Below are 27,382 nucleotides of genomic sequence, written 5' to 3' on the forward strand. Positions count from 1 at the left end.
AAATCATGCTGAACATAAGATTTGGCACTGCATCTAGTGCTAGTACATCTTTCACTTATTCGTGCCCGAATATATAATTAGTAACATACGGGTTCAGTGAATTCAGACATGTTCAGAGCTAGATTCATATCATTTGCTATAGCTTACTTAATTATGCTGAACATAAGTGTGTTCGATTTGCGGTTTCATCTGGTGGTATTTCATCTGTTACTTATTCGCGGTCGAAAAGTAACAAGAAACGTGCGGGTTCAATATATTTCAGACATGTTCAAAATCGGTTTTATATGTCTTAAAATAGCTTGCTGCATCACGCTGAACATAATTTTGGGACTTCATCTGGTGCTAGTTCGTTTTTACTTATTCGTGCCCAAATAAGTAATAAGTAACGTACGGGTTTAACATAATGCAAACATGTTCAGAACCAAATTCATATGACTTGTTATAACTAACTTAATCATACTGGACATAAGTGTGTTCGATTTGCGCATTCATCTGGCGGTATTTAATTTGTTACTTATTGGCGGCCAAATAAGTAATGTAGTACTAGTAACAGCCACCAGGATATCTTTGCAAAACCAGAATTTTGGCAAACTTCACTACCATGTCTAAGTGACTTAGAAACTTCTATTTTGGTTTGGATGGTAGGTTAGGGACCAATGAGCAATAAATGATTGAGTTTTGTAATATTTCAAAATTATGTATGTACAAAAATATCAATTAAAACATTTTGTCCGATCGGATTTTTCCAAAATCCGGTTGGATTATAGTGTCGGATCGGATTTTTTTAAAATCCAGTTGGACATTTTCCCATATTTCGGCGTGCTGGAATTTTTCCCGGGCGGAAAACATTAAATTTTTATCAAAGAAATAAATGGTATATTTAACTTAGGTTTGTGTTGTACATTAATTCTGTCTCGGTTTGAGACGAATTCAGCCATAAATAAAGGAATGCCATTTTAAAAGCTGGGAAAAAATCCGATTGGACATTTTTAGGAGAAAAATCAGATTTATTGTCATGATTGTTGGCGGTTTTTAATATGATGAAATAAATACTCTAATACACATTACACTAAAACGTTAATTATATTATTCTGTGGGCAGAACAAACTGTTTTTTAGGAATCTAAAATCCAATAGGACTTTTTCCCAATTTGAAATGCTGGATTTTTTTCCAACTTTAAAAATTGGATAAATATCCACCTTAAAAAATGGGACTTTTCCAATTTTGAATGTGTGCTTAATTCTAATGCCAAATATGCGACTTTCTGAAATATATATCAAGCTTGTTGCAGTTCTTTGCGTTTTTACGAAGTATGTTGCTATCAAACAAATAAACAAGAAAATTTACAATTTTTTGTCTTCATTTTTTAACTGCATTATTATAAAATTACTAACCAGTGAGCAATAGAATATCGTTTGATACTCCCAGAAAGAGAACAAATGTGATTTTCTTCCATCCATTATAAACTACGGCTTAACATCTTTTTATCATATAAATGAATAAAAGCTGCTGATACTGCTGATGCTGCTGCTGATGATGAATGTTAATAATCAATAGGAATAATGATGACTGAATTATAAGTTTAAGAATGAATAACGATGACGCTGTTGATTAATATTTATAATGATTGCTGATGATGATAACGGTGAGGATGTTTATAATGGGTAAGACAGATTATGACTGATGATTGGATAGACGGTGATGATGGTTGAATAAATGGTGATTGACAATAAGCACGATGTCATGAATATTGATGACTAATGATAATAATAACGATAATCATGATGATGATTAGTGATGAATAATTATGATAAGTGATGAAATATTATCATGAATAAAGCTGTTAAATAATGATGGTGATGAATTTAAAGAAATGGATACATGATGATGATAAAGCATAATAACTGACGATGAGTTTACTGAGACGCTCAATAAAATTAACCACAGCTTGAAATTTCATGTTGAAAACCCCAAAATGCTGAACATAACATTTATTTTAGTGAAATGTGGTAGAAAATATATGAATAGATGAAAGTTCTTAATGTAGATTTTTTTTTATTAAATGTCTTTCAGCTGTAAATTGTCTTCGTTCATATGATTTTATTTGAGACATGTGCCAATGATGAAATACATCAAATCGTTTCAAGCTAATATGTAAGTGTGCTATTTGCCAGTTTTATCGATAATAATTAACTTTAAGAAAGAGGATGCAATTATTCATAAATTATGATTCCATATGCCTGTTAAAGGTTGTATTCTAGGTTATAGAGATAAATGGATTCAGATACAATACCTTATCTTTCATGTTGACATGAATACAATTTCTTATATCCTAAGGGCGGTTGCGCATGCATAATTTTTCTGACCAATGGCAATGAACTATTTTCATCATCTAGTATTATTCTTGAAGAATGTATTTGTCAGGATAGTTATATGATCCAGGGAAGTGCCTACGTCTTTAGTATTTTGAACAATGAAATGGGTCCAATTGCTAAGCTGACAAACGATGTAGAAGTCCTTTGTTAAAACGTATAGCTAGTTTTACCAACTATTTCATATATAGAATTTTCCTCTGGCTACCTTGCCAAAATGATTCGTGTACCAATGATTCGTAAATGATTTCAATTATGAGCTAGTCTAAGACAATTTCAGGGATCAGGCAAATCAATAAATGTTTCTAACTAACAATCTTCAATTAAAAATGGTCAGCTCAAATTCCTATAGGCTGGAGACTATACTTGACTGGTCTTTTTGTCGAAGTTCCCGTCAGACAATGTCTTTGAATTAAGAACATACGAGTCCTATTGCATAGATGCTCGGCCTCTGTCCTTTTAAATGAAGTAACAACCCTATATGATTGCTCTGACTCCTGGATGCTTAGCGCCTATATGATATCACATGTAGCATTCAACTACCATACATGTATGTCCTCAATGCCTTGGCTGTACTTCGCCAATAACGCTGAACCGTCTATAAGCTGGACCTCTCTTATCATCTCAGTATATTACAAAACTCTGGGTCTCTGTCTCAGCTTTCCGATGCTCAGCCTACATTTGCTATCGTCTATTGCATTAAACTACCCTTAAAATATAACACCTATGCGCTGGCCCTATAGCTCGAAACCTTGTTGAAATTCTACAACTCTTCTTTAGTCTATGAACTTCAAACGTATTCATCTTAATGATTTATCCGCTTTGACAGTGTAGTTGCAATAACCTCCTTATCAAGGTACTGGGATAAATTATTAGTTGAATCCTCGATGTGTCTTCTTCAAATGCTGGATACCGAATGATCTCTCTGTCATCCATCTACCTATTTATACCTTAGCAGACGTGAGCTTTGATTGGTGCTTTTTATAGAACGTGTTCTGATTGGTCCAAATTTATACATAGTATTTTACAATGAGTACTTGCTCTATCAAATATCTGGTTCCCTTTAACTATTGTATATGACATAATGTGTGATGCTGGGATCCAGCTATCACTGTAATTAACCCAAATCGTCCATAAACGACCCCAATCCTATTATTAACAGCAATTCAACAATAATTATAGCAATGGTAGCATGCAAAGGGAGTCAAGCACTATCTGTGCTTTATGTGTTACGTTATCAATACATCAAAAGTACAAATTATTCTGACAGTATTGTTGTTCTGATTAATTAGTTTTATTTATTTTACACTGTTTCAATATGGTATTCAATGCGCGCACCGCGTCATCATGTGACACAGAAACATTTTTTTATCTTCCACAAGAGGATATCCATGTAAATAATATTACTGAAAATAATCCACATAAAGAGATTTGCAACTGCTGTAATTTTTCATACTGTGGAAATAGTATCAGGAACATGTACTTTCTTTCGCACTGAAGAAAGTTTTTTCTAAATCTATAAAAAATCCATCGATTAGGCTTTTTTTATTTTTAGGATATTATTAATGATTCAGACAGTTTTTCTGAAGGCACATACTGGTAGTTCCCTGTCTGAAGACGGACCAATCAAAATTATAAACGAAGAAATCACTGTGTAAAAAACACCCGACAAATATCCCCTTATTTCACTTTTGATCTCACTTTGTGACCTTGGCAGAACGTCACCGAAAGTATATTGAATAAAAAATACACATTTTTGAGGATCACAAACATGAAATATACTTCTTTCAAATGGTAGATCTATTGAGAGCATGTAAATGCTACTAGACTTTTATTATCTTATTTCAGTTTCTTCCTTGCACATACATGAAGCATGCAATTTAAATACAATTAAATTCAAATCAAATAGTTTATCTACGACTCTTCTTACGTAGAGTATGAGTAAAACAATGTATATTGAAACATTACAAAATACTTACGCCTTTCTATACAGATTTCGTTAGTGTATGGAAATGGCGGAAAGTATATTTAAAAGACCTTTTCGTTCTTTGATGTATTTAAAGGACTGCTTGTGTGGCATGTGTAACACCGTTATATGTCGCAACACCGCTAAATGCCGCAACCACCGTTAAATGTCACAAGGTTGACGTTAAATGTCGCAACCACCGCTAAATGTCGCAAAATCATCTGCCGCTAAATATCATTCTAACGCTATATGTCGTGCAAAGTACTAAAATTATTTCAGGACTACGTAATTCTATGTTTAGCTCGTTAGACATTAACCTCGCGCGTCGTGCCGCGCGTCGTTTTGTCGCGCATCGTTTTGTCGCTCGTTATATTGCATGTCTTGCGTCGACCTCAAAGAATTTCATTACATCATTACACAACAGGCTGGAATCCATGTGGGGATGGGGGCACCAGTTTAGAACAAAGGCATCAACGTCGAGGTGCGGCTCTGTCCGTGTTGGGATGGGTTGGGGAGTTATCTATGTACAGGTATGAAATGTTGGCCTGTGGTGCATTTTTGATCTAACTTTTAATGTATTAGAGGTGTACTCCCCCCTCATTTTATGGGGTTAGCGGGATGTCCCCTGAAACATTTGAAATACAGGTGTGAAATGCTTGGCTCCAGTGCATTTTTTTTGTTATAAGCCTTATGTATGGAAGGGGATACCCCTGTCATTTTAGAGGGGGTTGGGTCAGTGGGCTCTCCCCCTTGGAAATTTTGAAATACTGGTATATAATGGTGGCAACTGGTGCATTTTTATCTTAATTTTAAGGTTCTGGAAGGGTACCTCATTTTAGGTGGTCAGAGGGGGTTCTCCTCCTGGGAAATTTTGAAATATATTTATGAAATGTTAGTGACTGGTGCGTTTTGAGTTTAAATTTTGAGCAAATATTATTTCAATATAGTTGGGTGCAACTTTGATGAGTATTGGTCACTTTTCAGCAAACTGTGAGTGGGGGAGGGGGGGTGGGGGGGGGGGGGGGGAGAGAGGAGGGGTCTCGACCCGGGTCATGATCCGGGCCTGTTACACAAAATGATGCTCAACAGTGCGACGTTCGACACACGATACGACGGGCGACAATACGACGCGACCGTTAGCGTGACATCAATGTTGAGCGTCGTGTCGCATTGTCGTATGTCGTGTCATACTGTCACGCTTCGTGTCTCATTGGCGTGTTTCGAGAGCATGACTTCTTATCACGAGTTCACGACATCAATCTCGAATGCATGACAATTCTTTCCGAGAGCGCAACTTCTTATCTCGAGTTCACGGCCTCTTACTAGTATCTCGATCACACGTAATCTTATCTCGAGCGCTCGACATCTTATTTCGAGCTCGCGACTCCTTATTTCGGTCGCACAACATCTTATTTCGAGTCGTGATAAGTGAAAAAACAACATAAGTGTGCGTCCTATACATACCACCGTGCTTTATTAAATTATAACATTTGTTTTGGCAGTTGCCAACAACTTACCTTCACGATACCAAATATAAGAAGAGATAGCCAGAGGACCGCAATGCAAAGCAATATACGACCGAATCTAAGACATTTTACCCCTAAGTATGACCTTGACCTTGAAGCGAGCCATCCAAAACATGCGCTCTGCACGTCGTCTCGATGTGATGAACATTTGTGCCAAGTTTCTTCGAGATCCTTCAAGAGGTCCGAGAGTTAGGACGGACACGAAATTTCTAACGGACGGACGGACAGACGGACGGACACCGGAGTCATAACATAAAACGTCTCTTCGGGGGTATAAAAAGCGAGTGGCTTCTATCAAACATTTAGGCTAAACTAGCCCAGCCAGACCGGATATATCTTATTTCAGTAAAAGTTGCTAGAAAATATATTTTATAATGTGAAAATGTACGATATATGCGAAATTAAAAATGCCTTGCCACTACAGGATCGAACCGCGATAGATTGAAAGACATTCACTCGTCCCAGGGGCGTGCCTGGACGATTTTGAACTGTGCGCCAGATAGACGATCGGCATAACTATGAGCCAAACAGAGATGATGCGAGTATGGGGTAGTAGAGAGAGAGAGAGTCTCGATTGAACTGTGTAATGGTATTCTAGTTTTTGTTGTTTTCGTTTTTGAAATCATTGCAATGTTTAATTTTCATGCATGACTTCTGCATCCGCATTTTGACAGTTTTTTTTTTATAAATGCGTCTATCCATAAATTGAGAATGTATCAGGTTTTATCCGAAAAAAAAGAACATTGATATATCTTTCTCACACACAAGTCAACCTTGACCTTGAAGCTAGCCATCCAAAAACATGCATTCTGCACGTCATATCGATGTGGTGAACATTTGTGTCAAGTTTCTTTGAAATCCTTCAATGGGTCAAGAGCTAGGGCGGACACGAAATTGCTAACGGACGGACGGACGGACGGATGGACGAACACCGGTGTCATAACATAATACGTCTCTTCAAGCGTATAAAAAGTGAGTGGCTTCTATCAAATATATAGGCTAAACTAACCCAGCCCAGCCGAATCTGTTTCATTTCAGTAAAAGCTGCTACAAGATCTATTTTTGTAATGTGAAAATGTAAGATATATGCGACATTTAACATTAAAAATGCCTTGCCAGTAAAAGATCAAACCACGATAGATTGAAAGACATTCAATCGGATAGCAATTTGATACACATGCGAGTAAACCCTCTTGTTTCTATACGTTATAGCACTTATTATTAAGATAATTATTGGTGAAACATAAAACTGTTTATTCTTCTTAAAAAAAGTATACAAGAATGTATGAGCATGACTTCCGTCGGGCTTAAGGCTAACACCACATTATGCTATTTTTGAAGATTCACGTTAATTACATAAAATAAAATTTTAAAATATACACAAGAAATTGTTTATATATGTCATAGTGTCAAAAAGAAAGTGTGACATTTAGCGTTAGTGTTGCGACATATAATGGTGGGCAAATTTTTGCGACATTTAACGTTAAAGATGTGACATTTAGCGGCAGATAATTTTGTGACATTTAGCGGTGGTTGCGATATTTAACGTCAACCTTGCGACATTTAACGGTGGTTGCGGCATTTAGCGGCGTTGCGACATTTAACGGTGCCATAGTGTGTATTATCCCCAATGGCCCTAAATTCTTCACACAATATCTAATACCTCCTGTAAAATACATTTAATAGTACATATACATGTACTGGGATTTGTCAGTCGAAAATTAATCGATCTCATATTATGTTTTCGTAGCACATGGCCGATGAACACTGTACAACCTAACTAGCATACTTGAATGAAGAATTCAATATATTTTTTCTTTAAACACGAGTTAATGAAAATGAGTTTTATACACATGCAAAATAATGCTGTTTTTCACGTCACACTGACTCAAATTTAGAGAGAATAAAGTGACAGGAAACGATCGATGCGAGGTCCAGGTGACAACATGCCTCTGATAGTAGTTACAAAAGTTACAAAACTTATGCTGTTGAGAAAACTATTGTTAGGTTAAAGGACGGACATATCTCTTAAATTTGTGCAGTCTTCCTTTTACTTTTGCGGATATTATGACAGCAAAAATGAAGGTCAAGCAAGAAGGTGCCTCACTTCTAAATACTTCTAGTGTCTCACTTCTAAAAACTTCCATAGTAGCCCATTTCTCTACGAAAAACAGGGTATTTAGACAGCTGTATATTAAAATTGAATAAATCAACTATAAAGTAAGTTAATATTCTTAAGTTGAAATAAACCATACACGTGATTTTTCGTTATACCTGTAGTAATCAATACAAAATTTTGTAACATATTTCTTTTGATAATAAGCTTATATATTTTTCTTGAATCATTAAGCAAAATCTTTTGGAACTTTTTGTTTTTATTACGAATTATTCAAAAAATTCTTTTATCGAAATTTTCAGAATAGAATTTTACCGTTCAATCAGTACGTACACAACGGTCCAAATATTGCTGGGTAAAGTAAAAAAACTCAGAAGAGCCTGAGTTTCTTCCTTAATATTCAAATGTGCACAGGCTTAACCCTCATCCTGCAAAATTTTTATCATGAACTTGACCATCTTTTAAGCTCACCTGAGTAAAAGGCTCAGGGTGAGCTATTGCGATCGCTCACCGACCGGCGTCCGTCCGTCCGGTGTCCATCCGTCCATACTTTCCTTTAAACAACATCTCCTCTAAAACATCAGGACAATTTTGATGAAACTCCACAGGGATGTTCCTTGGATGGTCTTCTTTAAAAATTGTTCAAAGAGTTCAATTCATTTTAGAATTCGGGTTGCCATGGCAACCGAAAGATAGAACTTTAAAAAATCTTCTTGTCCAAAACCACAGATCATAAGGTTTTATATTTGGTATGTAGCATCATCTAGTGGTCCTCTACCAAGGTTGTTCAAATTATTCCCCTAGAGTCAAATATGGCCCCGCCCTGGGTGTCACATGGTTTACATAGACTTATATAGGGAAAACTTTGAAAATCTTCTTGTCCAAAATCACAAGGCATAGAGCCTCAATATTTGGCATGTGACATCATCTAATGGTCTTTTATAAAGATGTTCAAATTATGCCCCTGGGGTGAAAAAAAGCCCTGCCCTGGAGGTCCCAAGTTTTACATAGACTTACATAGGAAGATTTTCTTGACTGAAAGTTCAAGGCCTAGGCTTTTGATATTCAGTATTTAGCATTGCCCGGTGGCTGTCTAACAAGATTGTTCAAATTATGCCCCTGGGGTGAAAAGAGGCCCCGCCCCGAGGATCACATAGTTTTTATATAAGTTATAGAGGAAAAAATACTTCAAAAATTATCTGATCATATTTCCTGGCCCTCTTATTTCAATTTTGACAGTACCATTAACTGTAAAAAGGGGTGCTTACCAGAAAGATACTGACTGAATGGCGAACATTGCAGATCTTGCACGGATATGCAGGCTGATCGTGATCTTCACTAGTCGCTAAGACAGAATCGCAGAATCAGTCGTGTCCAGCATGCTAATGGTCAAGCGGATCTCTGTCATAAAGGCACATTGAATTGATCTGATCACTTTTACCTTAATCCTTTTACCAAGTGACCTCCAAAACAATAAGAGTTATCTACAGACCACAGGATTCATGCTTTGAAGCTTGAAGCTTGTAAGTCAAAGCATTCTTCAGTTATAGATCAGAAACTGTTTTCAGTCTCAAGGTTAATGCGACCTTTATCTATAAGCTATTGACCGCAATAAACAATAAATTTACCTAAACATTCCTGAGTTTAAATGAATTTTTATGGTATTGAACAAAACTATTTTGTTTTTAAATTGTAAAATAACCTCTGTGTGCATGAGGGATTGTGTGCACAACATTTCATTACTTAATGGTCAGAATTTATTAGACCAAGCGGGCTTACTTTCAGTGTTGCGAATTCCATTTAATGTAAACTCCGATTAGGCCAGTATGAGGGGTAGAGGGGTACCTCCCATTATTAGACTTAATTAAATCGAGTCTGGTATTATTTTCTTTGCTTGCTAAGGTTCTTCTAGAATATTTCATTCAACCGGGATTACAGCCTATATTTGTTTTAGTTAATATCAACACCTCATTGCATGTATACTCAAAATCCATTACATGATGCAGCTATTGCAGGCTTTGTACAGTTTGCAAGACACTTAAGCTATGGAAACCGGTATATATGAAATAAAATGAATAAAATTTCATCCGGGTAGACGCATTTGCAAAATAGAGATTCTATTCAGCGTTTATCCGTATATATATTATATTTTATAATTACATACGTCAGTAAAATACTGTGATTTGTATGGGAAAACAAAATATGTTCTAAAGATTATTTGCAACCGAGTGGGTAGATGTGTTTACAAAAGTTTCTGTTTTCAGTGAAGTGGACAAAAAGAGTTAATTATCCGGGATTCTGTTTCCAATGAAGTGAACAAAAAGAGTTAATGATCCCGGATTCTGTTTTCAATTAAGTGAACAAAAAGGGTTAATGATCTCGGATTCAGTTTTCAATGAAGTGAACTAAAGGAGTTAATGACCCCGGATACAGTTAACGGTCCCGGATGCTGTGATTTTGATAGGTAAAAAAGACATTTAAACAATTAAAACAAAACCGTCCGTGCAATTTGTTTACTTATACGTGCTGAAATGTAATATGGGCAGACAGAAATTTATTCAATATTCAGTCAAAATTATACCCGTTACATAATATATTTGACATAGGTCAACATGGCCCATCAATAAAACTTGACAATTATCAACACATTCTGAAAATGATTGTCGATGGCAGATATATATACGCTTAAAGGGTACATTCATGAGAAATAAACCTCGCTGTGTCAAATAGTTTCGCTGTTTTAGTATTTAGTCTCACAAAAGTTTTCCTAACAAAAGCAAAGTTGTAACAGGAGACTACAGTGCAACCTCTGCAGAGTAATACCTTTTGGAAGATGCAGATATTGATCTCTATTGAGAGGTTGTTGCTCTACAGAGGTTAAATCGATAGTAAATTTCAGCAATTTTGATGATGCTGTTGTGGAGAGGGTTTTGCTATAGAGAGGATCGCTCTGGAGAGGATGCACTGTATGTAATTTAGTTGTAGTACGTTAGAAGTGCAATTACAAAGAAAAAATATGAAATTTGAATTGAGACTTCTCATCGTTGGTTAAACAATGAAATACAAGTCTTTTTATTTTCAACGTCCCAAATATTTCTAATGACTTAATAATGTTTTCAGATTTTTTCAATTCAGTTGATTTGTGTATGATCGGTCTTTTTTTAGTGCAAGAATTTGTGCCACAATTTTGCACCTCCAGTGAAAAGGATGAAACCTCGGTGACAATACACCTTTTAAATTCTTAAGTTAACATTAGCTGTCTCAGCATATAATAAATTAAACAATCTTCTTCTAACGTTTCAAGATTACTTCTTTGACAACATCATAAATTGAGCTTTGAACTACAGACTGCACGGCCTTTGCAAGTGATAACACTTTGTAATAGAAGACTCCGATTTTCCCATTGTGATATAGGATTTATAGGACTTTTAGCTACTTTTTCAAAAGGCATGACATTTTTTTCAACTTTTTTTTTCTTGAAAATGTCAAGTTAACTTGATATGTTTGGTAACATTAAAGTTAGAAGAATTTGGAGATGGCTCCGTTCTTCTACTTGCCAGCTCTAACTTTTTCATTTATTTTTCAAATTGCATTCGTTTTATTCATATCCAGCTCTCTCTTTATGTCTGATGTGTTTTCCTCTATGTGCATTATATATCCTTTCTCTTAAAAATCCAATTTAACTGCATTTTGTGAAAAAGGTTAAATGAGACTAGGTTTAGGACTAGTTAGCAGATGAATCAAATCCAAGAAATATTAGTGGTAAAGATAATGCCGTTCCCGGCACAAAATGTATACCGTTTCTGACACAATATTGACCATTAACCCCTGACCCATGACCCACGGTCTTGACTTTAATCGTTTATCCTATTTTTACACACATTAAACTTCGAGGCAGATGTTGTAAGCCGGTATTGATTTAGTAATGCACTTACCTTTTGATTAACAACTTATTCATTGACAGTAATTAAATACTGAACTTTTTCTTTTCTTTTTTTCTTTTGTGTGTGTATGTGTGTGTGTGTGTGTGTGTGTGTGTGTGTGTTTTGTTTTAATACTAAATACTGAACTTTATTGTAACTACGGCAATTTAAAAAGAAAATCTATTAAAGTCCTTAATCGAAACAGTGCGAATTCAGAAACTGCGATTCTTTAGAAAACTTTGTTTTCGAACTTATTTATATTCATGCTCTTTATACTGAAATTTTGAAATATACAATGGAAAAATGTTATTACCTTCATAACCAAGTACATTAAAAGAAATATGTTACAGGGAATTTGATCACAGTATAGTCAAGTTTTTCAATGTATTCTTTATAACTTATATGTGTAACAGAGTTCCGCTTGCTTCCAAAGGATCTTTTTCCAGATTTTATTGAAACTCTTTTAGGGTATTTTTTTCAACAGGAACTTAATAAGCGACATAACACCAGTTAAAACATACACTATCATCGTTCTTTATAGTTATCAATCTTTTCAGTGCTTTTTTCAAAGTCTTTGGTAATTCTAAATAAATTGAAGCGGCTAAGCAGCTATATTCATCAAAAGCTTGACATAAAGTATTTTTTATTTCATTTACATTATACATAATAATAAAAGGACTTGACAATAGCTACTGGCTGGTTAGACGACTGGCTAGATTTTGCAAAGTTTACTTTTAAAACAACATTTATTTTTTACCCTTTAAAGATTCAAGTTCGGATTGAAGATAATTAAACGAGTTTAATAAAGTTAATTGTAGCTGCTTTGTTGAGTCATGTCTATATGCAATTTCATTTATTTTATAAAGTATCGTCTTGAGGATTCCTCAATTTCTCTCACAGGAATCTATATATAATATATATTTATATAAAAAATCTCTCAGCAAATCTAATTCAAAATCTCTAAATTTATATCTTTTCCGTCAAATTTTGATATTCCTCATTTTACTTGATTTTTACCTTCACATCACACTTTGATTAACCCTGAATTGATCCCAAGGTCTTTGGATGCTGCATAAGTGCGTCTATGTTTGTTCATTTGTTTTTCCACACTTTGTTGCAATGGTAACTTTAGAATTGTTTCGAAACATATTAGTTTTTATCTGTTTGTGACAATCACATATCCTGTTTGTACTTTCTTGTATTAAACAGCCACAACTCCATTCAAAAAGTTCTTTATTCAAACGATAAGGATCAATAACATTTTCTAATTTATCAATCACGTGTTTCTTTTTAACTTCATCGCTGGATATTTGTTCAGGTTTAGATGTAAAGATATTTCTATTTTACCGTATCATTATATATCATTTTAAATCTTTAATTGTGTATGTTCTTGGGCTTGTTTTGCGATTTCCATTAAATTATAAATATTTCCTCTGTCCAGTTTTTTGTGTAACCATTTTTCAAAATGCCTCTTGATTTTACCCAAAGAAACTCGGTCTCCGATTTTATACTTTGTCTTACACTTTTATACTTTAGACTTACCACATAAATTAAAGTAAACAGTATTGCCGCAAGATGAACATACTGCTTATACCATTGTTTTATTGTAACGTATTAAGGATTTTTACTTTCAGTAAATTTCTTCTCTGATACACAATCTATTTAATTATAAGTACTCATTATATATTATAGTTTTTAAAGTACTGTTTTACTATAGTTTCTGTTTCTTTATATTCGCTTTCTGTGTTATTTTAGAGTAGGTGTTAAGGATCGTGGGGGTGGGGGTGGGGGGGGTCGTTTAAAACCTATGGTTTTTCACTGAGATTTTTATACAACATAATTTGCAAAATGTGGCTGAAAGTCTCAAAAATATGAATTAAAAAGTATAGCAATCAAAGTTTCTTCTCGGCCGAGCCTCAATTTGTGTTACGTCTAAAGATTATAAATATGCACGTTACTTTAGAAACTAAATGTAACAGAAAAACAAACTTGTAATATTTTGTTAGTTATTTTCCCCTTTTGTCAGACACCTACCTATTTACAAGCACCGTGGAAGATTTTAACACTTCCACGAAAAACGAAAATGTTGCCTGAAGTACATCCCCATCTAAATAAGGGCAATTTAAATTAAAATTATTCTCTTATCATAACCCTTTTAAAAGGATAAAATTGTTACACATTAAAAGGTGTGTATCAAAACATGATGCAGTGATATCCGAATTGTGATTTTTATTTATATGGATTACACGCAAATAAATGTTTCCCACCATTTAAAAACAATAAAGACTGCTTTTGTGACAGTTAAATGTACCGACCATTATCATATGAGCCGTGCCATGAGAAAATCAACATAGTGGGTGTGCGACCAGCATGGATCCAGACCAGCCTGCGCATCCGCGCAGTCTGGTCAGGATCCATGCTGTTCGCTAATGGTTTCTCTAATTGTAGTAGGCTTTAAAAGCGAACAGCATGGATTCTGACCAGACTGTGCGGATGCGCAGGCTGGTCTGGATCCATGCTGGTCGCACACCCACTATGTTGGTTTTCTCATGGCACGGCTCATATATAGAATGCAGTTGTGCAAAATATTAGCAATTTCACATAGACAGTTCATGACGGTAAGAAACCATATATCTTACTTTAATTGTACCCAGTATCCATTAAAGGATAATACTTTAGCTCAGGTTTCTCACAAGAAGACATGCTTATATTACATTATTTAATTAACTACACTTTCAATCTACTGACAAGCAAACAAAAATATTTAGATAAACCCGGATGCATCTTCAAATATGTACGTATAAAACGAATAGACAGAAAACAAAAGGTTAGATTATAAATAGAATTTTAGATAGCTACGTTAGATCCGGGAACAGTAAAGTTCACAAATATAAGAATATGTAGAAAAACTATAGCAGGGTGTTGTATGCGAGTAATTCAATGATATGTCACATCTAGTTTACAGGCATATGTAAAAGAAGTCCTTCAAAAGTGTCAAAGTGACCTCGCAATATAAAAAAAAAATGTAATTAGGAAAATGCAAAATACGTTTGCAAAATATAGACCTGTTGTAATCTAGCAAATAATTTGAAATAACACTGTTATTATGCCAAAAATTATAAAACTGTCGAAAACAATTACGACCTCTAAATTGTGCATATGAAAGCGATTCCTTAGTTGTGATCTTAATTTTTCCTGTGCAAAAGTCTTGAAGAGCCTGACCAAATTCAAATTTCGTCAACGTTTGTGTATAAAGAGCTGTGCATTATTCTTACGCCTATTGGTGCCAGCTTGTGAAAGAATCTGCAAAAAAAGAGGTCTTACTAATTCTTTAGCTACAGTCTTGATGACACTTTTTTTAGGAACCAGCATATGTTTGATTCCAAATTATAAGGAATAGCGGTTCTGCAAAGTCAAGGATAACTAGTCATTTATTTGTGATGTAACCTAGCACGTTTTTCATTACATTGAATTTGGAGCAGGCAAATGTTTTAATTTTATCATTCTTATTAAAGTATATTCAATTTATATCGTGTGCGTCAGTTGAACAAATTTAATGCGAGTTGTAAAGTTGTCTGTTTGGACCAAAGCGAGAAGTCAGAGGAGGACTTGCATTAAAAAGAATATCACCTAGGGAAATTCATAGAGATATGAAAACACTATGACGGATGTGGACAGTTTTAATAATCAAACTTCAGACCTTATGGTTGGCGCTTAATGATAGAACAGTGAAGAGTCAGCATGCTGTCGGTACTGTAGGTATTAGTTTTCGTCAGTCCATCTTGTTTCAAATTACGTCATTCACATGAACAGGCTGTCGGCATTGAGAGTTTCATGTATTCTGACACGATCCTGACTAAAATAATTAAATCTAATGTGGTTTGTATTTATTTAGTATTATATATAATTGTACTATGGCATAACTAAGAGATAAACATTTGTAATCGTATATGTACAGTGTGTATACACGTCATATTACATCCAATGACGCCATATTATATGCCTACGTCAAACATTATGAAACGTTCTGGACACATGATCTTTCTAAGCCATCGATGAGCCGTGTTGGTTGTTGTTATTATGGAAACTAAGTATACAAATAAAGATTATTGATGTTTATTACAGCTACCTATACTCATATAACTTCTGTAAAGCACATGGTGTGTTCTTTACTATTGGTATTATGCCGGGAAATACACTTGATTCACTGACATAATTTTTTCTTAAACGATGTAAGATGACGATTCTTTAATACGTTATATGCACGGTCATGTAATTCTTGAAACTCCACACATGTTCTGTTATACAACAGATTTGAGGTTATTCATCACAGAGGTGAAATCTATTAACTTTAGAGAGCCCATATCGATTTCAATATAATGTAACTATCGGTGTTTTCTATGAGATAGGACTTTCAAATGTTCGACTAAAAAGACACAAAGTTTCCTTACAAAAACATATATTCCGTACATCTATATGATTAAGGCTCAACATCTTTATAGAAACAAATTCAACAGCCAATATTTTAAGCGTCATAAAATGCGTTACCCACCGGCCCCTGGTTTGGATGAGATCTATTGATAACTTACAGACAGCTAAAGGGATCTAACTGTCCTACTTCTATTGTTTGTTTATTATACCATACAGCATGATATATTCGTTCATAACCTTCTGTCCTGAAGCATGTGACAAAGTAAATAAGACTATCGATTGTTTTAGATATAGAATTTCGTTCAGTATTTAGATATTTGTTCAAAAATACAATTAGGACATAAAATGTTAAACAGGTCCTGGGATTTATTTGAAACCTCAAACAGGCGTATTCAAGAAATTTCTTGAGACATTTCCGTCTCTAGGCTTTTTCAAAAGAATGGTTCATAAAACATACAGAAATAATAATGACAAATGATAAAACTGCAAAATAAACAAACATAAAAATCCGTCTCAGTTTGTTATTAATCAAATCATGAAAGTCGTGACGATTTACTGTATAACTTGTATGGAACATAAATGTAAAACATATATTTTAAGGAGAAGCCCATTGAAATATTCAGGATATATTTCTGTAACATTTCCGATCTTTTCTCAAAACACTGTGCCAACAGTTCTACAAAAAGATCTTTATGATTTTGCCGAGGAATATTAATTCATAACTATCAAATTGATATTATCACATGTATGCCTTTAGACATTATTACATTCATTTCACTGTACATTTCTAGAAAGAATTATATCGACAAGTAACTGACAACTTCTCCACGTGAATCAGGGGTGGATGACGATCCATTTTAAGCGTAAATGTGAACAAAACAGAACATATACAATAAACTTCACCTATAACGAAAACAGTTATAACAAATCAACGGTTATATATTAAACATTTTGAATGGCCAAAAGTGTACCCTTCATTGTTTTATGTAAGATGAAATAATTATAGAAAACAAAAGGGTCTGTGGCGCAGTGGTTAGTAGGTTGAACTACAACGCCAGCAATCAAAGTACGATTTTTTTGTCGAGGCTGATATCTCGACTAGTGAACAAATGCTTGGTGTTTGACTTGAATTGGTGCTGTTTAAAGCAGTAACAGCCTAGACTGGAGGCTTGGGAGTTTAATATGACACCTACCGTGGGCATGGCTGGCAATACGTTGTTCCACATATTCCAGATGCGGACGTTCGTCTATTACACAAGCTCACATAGAAATTTTATCTTCATAGTTAAAGCGAATCATCGGGTATAAGGAGCACATTCTATGGCTCATTGTTCAAAAATACATTGAAATAACCTAGGCTATGTTCATCTTCAGTCCGAGGCTTTACAGTAGCATTTGGTACACATGGTAGCAGCATTTTTGAATCATGTTTATTTTACAAAAATAGCGGATTATTGATATCATCGTCTCAACAACATTCAAAACCAAGTATAACACTGAAATCTTGATTTGATCATCTTTAATGGAGCTTACCCACACATTGTAGACGAAAATAAAGTATATCAAAAATTCATCTTTAATGGAACTTACCCACAAATTGTAGACGAAAATAAAGTATATCAAAAATTCATCTTTAATAGAACTTACCCACACATTGTAGACGAAAATAAAGTATATCAAAAAATCATCTTTATTGGAACTTACCCACACATTGTAGACGAAAATAAAGTATATCAAAAATTCATGAAAAAGAGAGTAGTCTGAAAATAACTAGTGAAACAGACTTATTGATTTTAGAATTTTGCAAGGTATTTTTATAAATAGCCAAACATGTTGTGCAGAAGGTAGTAAAGCTTTTGACATAATGCAAGACGTTTACATTCTTCTTGCACAGTCTTACCAATATCTTTCATTAATTTTCATTTTCATTCTTCAGTGTCATATACACATTTTATGCCAAACTTGGTAGAAATGAAAATATTGAGCATTTTCATCCAGACTGTACGAGTGTAGCTTTAAGAATGTTGTTTCAGGTCTTCTCAAATATAATGCATATAATCTTGTTATCTTTTGTGCCATTGAAAAACATGGTTTCACCAAATTAATCGCCCACTGTGAATTAGTTTTAAAATATTTGCATATCGTACGACTTTGTACCGGTGTCATAACTGGGCATTACCCTTAGGATTTAATTTGGTGTGGTTATGTGATTTCTATAGGATATCATTTTTAACAAATTGCGACAATTATAATATCTATGTTATCTGAAATTACCTTATAAATCATTATGCGAAACAAATTACGTTTGCGGTATTATACATCTCGGCAAAACGTCCTATTTAGAAACTTTTAAGCTTGTCAATTTTCTCAACCACAATCTTATCAATTTTTTTGTATTTTGTTATAATTGTATTTTAGACATATGCTTTCTAAATAAATAAAGCTCATAAGGGACTTGTTCTCTAATTTAATTACAAACTCCGGCTATAACGAACACAATTTTCTTGTTCCGATGAGTTTGCAATAAGCGGAGTTTACTGCACACGGTAATGTATACTTAAGTAGCATACAAAGAACATAGATATATAGACCTTTCCTCAAAGACATAAATCAAACTGTAAGGTAATGCCATCCGAGTAAATTCCTGACAAATTGATAATATAAAATGATTTGTTTTAACAACAGAAAGTCATAAACTGCTGATTTCAGAAAGTGTCCATAATCATCTCAGTATTTACCATATGGCACGGGCTTTTAATGTATAAATGATATGTCTTCGGGTCAATTCGTTTCATTTTTGCGGCGCATGCCGATATGTGCCCGTCTGGTGAGATAGTCAAAGCGGCAAATCATATAATTTCGCGATTTTAAATCGGGTAAACATTTGGAAATTAAGAAAGGTTAATGCAAGTAAAGATACATACCGCAAGAACTATATTGCTAACTTATTTGGAACAGGCCACAATAGAAAATCACGACAAATTGTTTCCTTTTATTTGCAGCTTACGTGACCGGCGTAACAAATTGGAAGTTTTGTAACATTTCATTGTAACCTACAAGGTTAAGAAATTCGTTTTTTTTTCGGTTTAAATCGTACATATATACAACTCCAAAGCCACTCTTGACTATTTAAAACAATGGAGCATGTAAGTAATTCAGTTATCATTCTTGGAAAAGGTCTGCATTGTGGGCCTATAAGGAGATTTGATAACCGTTACTCACGCTTGGTTTACAAATCCGCCACAGGTCCACACACACTGGATATAGTTTTTTGTATGTATTGAAAAACTCTGCAAATCAACACTCGTTACTATATGTTCTATAATACACAACTTTCTACCGGTCAAGACTTGTTTGTTTGACAATAAATACTTTTTTCTTCTAGTTAGAAAATATTGGTTATCTTCCTCTTTAATACTTTTGCTTCTCCAATTACTTTATTACTGAGTGTTTCTAATTTAAGATTTTATCCAGCGAATAATCATGATACAAGCTAAACCCGGATAAATTAATGCTACAGTTTTGCAAGTATTGCTACCCGATACTTGCAATACCATTATATTTTGGTAAACAAGAAAAAAAGGGATGCAGCAAACGGATGCAGCAAATGTAAGGTATGTAAGGTTGCAAGTTTGATAAACGCTTAAGAATAAACTATATTTAACTCTAAATGAAATGCGCAAGTCAAACCAGACACATCATGCGGATTACGCACATTTTCTGTTATAATTGTCGCGTTCCCCAAAGTATTGTCCCAAAACCAGGACGAAGGAAGCGTAAGTTCTCGTCTTGGTTGGGCTCAATGAACAAAAAGGCACAGAAACTTATAAAACCACAACACGAGACTTGCGTCTTTTACTGATGTTATGCTGTCACATACACTGGTGAAGCATTGCGGAAATAAAATCCAAGAGGCCCGTCACCAAACTGTTAGCAGGTGAATGAATGCATGAATGTTGAGTGTAATGACTGAACACTTAGAATGGCTGATTGAATGAATACATGATAGATGAGTAAATGACTGACTGTGGTAATTATATTATGGCTTACAAAGTGGGACTTCTAAATATATGAATATTGGAATATGAATTTCTATAGGATGTCTATTATATATGAAGCCATATACAACATAATATAGAAATACAATTACAGAGTATAGGACATTACAAAATATGCATACAATAATTAGACATAAATAGACATAATGATATGAAGCAGACATAATGGTCCTGTGACATAGAGATTTGACAAATCTATATAAATTCGGCAACGTATTTTAGAGGCATAATGGTCAAGAATTAAAAAAAAAACATAATGTTTTGTTTTTTTTGCTTTTATAGGATAAGTATTGAGCGTATCATTCTTGCATACCGGAGTGGGATTTCCGGTATTTTTGCCGGTGCTGGGAACTTCCATCTTACACCCCTGGGTGTAAGGTGACTCTCGTGCTGTAAATGACGTGTAACGGACTACAAATATGTAGAAGAGTTATGTAATAATTTATATTTTATTTAAAAAAAAAAAGAAATAAAAATCCAATACCTTGACAGTTCCTCCTGGTTCTTGATAGTATATTTCTCGATTCAAACACGATATTTTATCAAAAATTCATAACGTTACGCTGCAACTGATAAAACAAAACCGGAACTAAACATTGTTATTTGTCTTTGAAACGTCATTACGTCTTTCCTGTTTACGGACGTTGGTTTCCCGCGCTTTGTTTAAATACGCTGCATAAGAAATAGTTCTAAAAAGAAAGCCGTTCGACTGATTTTATTTTTAAAATTATTTCTTGAAATTGGTATGCAAAAAAAAAGATTCTGTCACAGGTTATAGGTGCAGATGGGAATATCCGGCTCTCGGGTTACTGTTTAGGCGGTAACTGGGCAGGAGCCGCACGTAACACATAACTTACGGCACATCTTCTTTGTTTTGACAGTGTTAGTATCGGGCATATATTCTATTTGAGTCTCATCTATTTACATGGATCAATTTACATAAACATATAAAATACTGCACATAAAATATAATGGAAATGGCCACTCTAGTAAGAGTTACAAGATACTTTATACAAATGCTACACCATTTTGATATATCATACATCAAACTTTTATATTCCACTCAGTCTTGTAATTTAGTATACAAATGTATATTCACTGTAAGAATTAGGAAGTGTTCGCTAACCATGAACTGAAGTGCATAATAGAGCCTTAAAAGATGATGGATAAATTTTGACAAAGAGTTAAAAGATGCACTATCATGATATATGCTCCAGTAAAAGGAAATTAAAATCATGTACCACTTCTAATCAGATTAAAGACAGACAGATTAGCAAACACCTCCTATATATATATATATAAATAAAAAAGAAAAACATCCAATGGGTTTCCTCTATCTGTATTTCTGTCCACCTACCGGTTTCATATCATAATCATCAGGGCAGACATATAAAAAAAGATTTTTTATATGTCTGCCCTGATGATTATGATATGAAACCGGTAGGTGGACAGAAATACAGATAGAGGAAACCCATTGGATGTTTTTCTTTTTTATTTATTATATACTTGTCCAGGAGTTACTTTTAATATTTTCTATTATATATATATATATAAAACAGCAATGCTAAAAAATTTAATTACAGCAATAATTTAAAATAGTTTTCAAGCATTAAAATATTGTATGTCAGTGATTCCAAACCTACCAAGCAACATCTTGTATACTGTATAATACTGTTGTTAAGATGCCGAATAACTAGTTTTATAAGCAAAACTAATAATGCCACTATTGTTTTATGTGAAAAAAAACAGTAAACAAAAACCAAAAATCAAAAAGAGAACCGAGTTGAAGCTGATGATTGTAAGTCGAAACAGGAAAAGGAAACCATACTATAACAATTTCACAAAACTTAAAACTAGATGATGTAAATATATTAGCAGGTGAAAACCAGATATACACGAGTACATATATGCTGCTTAGTGGTTTTGAGTCGAAGATCATATGACTTACATGTTTTTACTACACAACAGGTTTTTTTCTTATTCTTAAAATATTACAGCAGGTTTTGGCTACAGCTCTAACTATATCAGGATCGTTGAACATAAATTTTAATTTATCATCATCAGACAATTCACTGAAGTTACTTAAAATGGAGCTAATTTTCTCCAACATGTCTTTCGTAATTATACATCGGACAGTTCAATAGAACATGACTTTCTGATTCCATCACATGAATACACAATGGAGAGGTTCAGGTTCTATTCATTTATTCATTTCAGGTATGTTTTTATATAGCCCGTTCTCTAGCCGTATCGGTGCAACATCACACCTTGTTGTATTTTGTTGTTTTTTTTTTGTTTTTTTTTTTTAGACCCAAGTGAAGTGTAACCCCGTTTATTTTCAAAAAGGCAAATGTACATTAATGTCAACCATTCAATATACATTATATACAAAACATAGTACGTGAAGTATAACTCGCAATTTAACTGTGAAAAATTATCAGTGATAACTTAAGATCGTATCATATTAAGTTTGGTTCTGTCTTTCATCATGAATAACGTTTTTTTATCCTACACAACTAATTCTAACATCATTCATTTTTGAAAATACAAATTGCTTACCAAGCGAAAACTGAAAAAGCAAGACAAAGATAATAGGAAAAGAATAGTATATAGGGGGAAGTAACTCTTACATCCTTATTTTTCTTTGCATTACTGAGTTATACTTCTTACAATGTAATGTACTTAATCTCTTGAAATTATTAATTAAAAAAAAAACATAAAAGAGCTCAAAGGTCATGCATTTTACATAAAAGATGTTTAAAGCATTACGAGTTATTTGAAAATAGAAGGAAAAATATAAAAAGGGGTGGGGGCTGGGTGCAGTATTGGGCAGATCAGGCTTCGAATAAAATTAAAAACTTAATTGTAATTGGTGTACAATGGTAATTATTCACTCCATTTTTTGTCAAACTTTGAACTTCACTTCCTTCGAAAAGGCCTGTAGTAATTGGCAATCAGAAAACAGATGCTTTATTGTTTCAGTTTGGTTATTACAGAAAAGCACCGCCTATTCATTTTTTGTAATAAGTCATTTGTGCCAAGAATCCTATGATCTATTTTAAACTGATACCAATGTAAAATTGATTCATTTGTAAAGGGAAATCTGTAAGTATATTTCCAGTTAAAGTCATCACCTAAATTTAGCTCATCACTCCATTTTCTGTTTGGAAGTTGGAGAATTATTGGATCTTAAGACATGATCATAAATAACTTTGCATTATTCTTTTGACTGTGAATTATTTTAGCTGAAAATGGTTGTAGTGGATGTTCTTCTTTTATGGCAGCACGTATAAAAGGCATGGCAGATAAACATCCTCGGATAGACTCTATAATATTTTGATATTGTAAAAAACTAGTATTTATGTTGTACTTATTTTCCATTACTGTCCAAAACATCATTTACTAAAATCACACCCCTATTTGCAAACCTTGGATAGTAGAAGCTAGTGCCTCCTATTGTGAATATAGAATTATAAAAAAACAAACAGACAGAGCACAGAAGTCAATCCATTTCTTTGGATGCTACTTATTCAAATGTATAAGTCCTAAACACATGTCTTTCCAAAATTTATTCTTGATTGTTTGGATTTTACTTTTCAAAAAATCATCTCCAAATTTACTAAAGTTTAAAAGAAGTGGATAAAGACCTTTCACAAAATTGAAAGCTTAATATTATAAGTCAACAACCTCCTAATCCATGTCAATTTTAAAGATATCATAAACATTTCTAGATTTATCATTCTAAGTCCTCCATAATCATAGGACTGAGAGGCAATATTACTTTTTATTTTATCTGGTCCTGAATTCCAAAGGAATTTATAGAAAGAATTCTGTATTGATTTATGTCTGCACTTGGGTTAGGTAAACTCAAAAGAAGATTATTTACTTTTGGTAGAGCTAGTATTTTAATCACGGCATTTTTGCCAACTGGGGTAATGATTCCTCTTGAGCATTGTATAAACAATCTCTCAATTTCTGAGGAGTAATTTACAGGTATTATATTATTGAAATCAATTGTGAAATTAACTCTAAGTAGTTTAAAATATTCTGTCTCCCACTGAAGATCTAAGTCCGGTTATGGTTATAGTTACAGTTACTAAAATAACACTCATTTCCCCAATGTGTACGAATATAATTAACTTCTTTATTGGTAAAATGTGTACCTTGTAGAAAGTAAATGTTATATTTCTTTCCTTTTAAATAGTTAAGGACATCTTTTTCTCTTTTTGCTATCCCCTTAGCCCCTGAACATTCATCGAAGCAAAAGTTACATTTTCATTCATTACGGTGGGTCTTTTCACCCCAAGACACCCCAAACCACCTCAAGACACATAAAATATTATCTAATTTCTATTATTTATTTTAAACAATTTATCAAAGACATGTTATTACAGATAAATTGACATTTAGAATAGATTCGTTCAAGGAAATACATATAAAAACATCGGTGAAAAAAGAAAGAAAAAAAGCAGAGCACATTTATTATATGTTTGTATTATCGTATCTATATATCTTTTTATTATCTTCATTATTTCAAATTTGTACTAAAAGATGCATTCTGCAATATATGTATATAAAAGAAAAAACAAAAAGCAGAGCACACTTATTACACTTATTATTATTAAGAAATATCGTATCTATCCGTATCTTATGTATTATCTTATTTCTTATTTCATACTTATATTTTATGGGCCACGATTGAAAGCGCCTCCCCGAGGTATGGCCTGGATGTAGTTGAATACAGCTATTCAACCGGATAGGGTTAAATACTGTTATTCAACTATAACAGAACGCTTTCTGTAACTAACATATATTATACGATGACAACAATATTGCACATAGACATTAAATTAGCCTTTTCCTATGTCGAATTTGGATTGTTCCCCTTGAGTTATTTATGGTTTTTTTAGTTCTCTTAATGAAAAGAAAGAAAATTTTCCCAAATAACTTTAATACACGTATTTGTATTATTATGACATCTTAATACTAAACAATAGGATACTTCAATTTTAAGTTATTGATTTTTATTATTTTTCAGTTCTTACTGTACTTATAAACTTGTCGCTGGATAATTTTGACTTATTGAACACAATTTAAATGCCAAAAACTAACGGAGTTTTCCTGATTTTTAGTTACTAAGGTAGTAAAACTACAAAAAATCATATGCAAACATCATGTTTACAAACCTAAACAAACATATCATGTCACATGAAAAACAAATCAACGGCAGAACAGATACAGATTTTACCATTTTGCAGAATCTTCCTGCACTTAAAAACTGGGTTAAACATCAACATTATAAATAATTAATATTTCAGTGAGAATTTCAGTTGACATTTCATTGTTTGGTCGCTCATGCTATTTTTTGCTTTCGATATTAGAAATACCTCTTATGTCAAAGAATTTATCAAAGAAGGCAACCAATCAAAAGTATCAACAAGGTATATATGACCTGTTATGCCATATCACGTGGTGCAGGAATGGGGAATCTAGAAACTATTGCTAACCAGTCAGCATTGATATTGACATAACTCATATTAAGGCGCGTTATGGATTATCCAATCAAATCGTCAAGGGCGCAGGAGTGACTATAGTTTGCATACATAAAAAAAAAAACAAAAACACGTGTTCACAATTTAAACAAATTTCCAGTCTATATACACATTTTACAGTACCATTAGTATATGTAAATCTCAGTAGAATTGACTACTGACTAGATGAGCACTAATATCACCGTAAAAGTGATTCAGATAAGTCTGTGAACATGTCAATTTTTATTTTTTACCGTTGCTTTACAACGCAATAGTTTTTCCCTCGTTTGACCAACAGTTTGTCACTTCCTCTTTCTGTGATAATCTTTCAAGTAATTTCGCATCCTTGAAAGTAAGATCTTCCCTGATCACATAGCTTTTCCCTTTAAACGTTTACCTGGCACTGATCACGCCTACACCGAATTTGCCCAGTCTATGCGCGATGTCGATGTCATCCACGCTTAAATCCATTCCTAGATGGTCGTTAAGGAGGTATATTACTTTCTTTTCGATGGCATCCGTTGTCTCCTGTTTATCCGTATCCTCAATGTTATAGATGCGAATACTGTTCCTCCTAGTACATTGTTCTAATTCATTTAAATGATGTTCATTGAACTTTATTCCGCATAGTTATTGCTGATTTTCTCATTAAGACCTTTCTTTTTGTTTTTAACTTTTCGTTTTCTTCGATGATTTTCTCCACTTCAACCTGTCTATCACTCTCCGAATTTTCTAGATGGTCTATTTTAGTCTGTGTATCCTTCAATTGCGACTTAACCGACCTCAGCCTCTCGTACACTTTGTCTTAATCTGACTTACTCTCGTCACTTATGTCTTTTTTCAATGCTTGCAATGACGTATTCACAAAATCCTCACTTACTAGGCCCTCCAGACGTTTATCTAGTGCATTTTCTATATATTTTTGGAGGCAAGCTTATTTACTCTTTTTCCAACCTCGTCACAATATCTATAATATCTTTCAAATTCGTTTCTTGCTCACCTTTTCTGCCACTGATTCCATTTTCGATCCTTCTTTACATGCTTCCTTAGGTATTTGTACCATCGTTTGATCTATTTTGACTTGTTTGCCACTCTTTTCACATTTCTCCGGTGTCTTATCTTTGTCCAATTTATGATCTGTCTTTTGCTCATTTTTATTTATTGTTTCTGTAGAAGATACGGCTGATGTTGCCCCTTTGCGCGATATACTAGTACTTTCTCTTGTACTTTCTCGCGTACTCCCTCTTCTGCTACCCATGTTTACAGTGTTTGTGTTTGTGTAATGAGAATTGATATAACACAGATATTGACCTAGGTTTCACAAAAAAAATCGCTCACCAACGTCCGCCATAATTCTTTTTTTTTTCTTTTTTTTTTTTTTGATATTTTGTTTTTGGATTTAAAGTCGCACCGACACATGATAGGTCATATGGCGACTTTCCAGCTTTTTAATGGTGGA

General features: G+C 33.7%; 1 protein-coding gene across 1 annotated transcript in view; it reads right to left on the reverse strand.

Annotated features, from left to right (window-relative positions):
• LOC128549297 (uncharacterized) overlaps positions 1 to 27,181 on the reverse strand; it is a 46,103-nt gene extending 18,922 nt beyond the window's left edge. Inside the window, exon 1 of the mRNA XM_053525868.1 lies at positions 26,924 to 27,181. Coding sequence (XP_053381843.1) covers positions 26,924 to 27,181 — 258 coding nt within the window. The remainder of the gene's footprint in view (positions 1 to 26,923) is intronic.
• Between the last annotated feature and the right edge of the window lie 201 nt (positions 27,182 to 27,382).

Source organism: Mercenaria mercenaria, chromosome 16, assembly GCF_021730395.1.
Source record: "Mercenaria mercenaria strain notata chromosome 16, MADL_Memer_1, whole genome shotgun sequence".
Taxonomy (NCBI): Eukaryota; Metazoa; Mollusca; class Bivalvia; order Venerida; family Veneridae; genus Mercenaria; species Mercenaria mercenaria.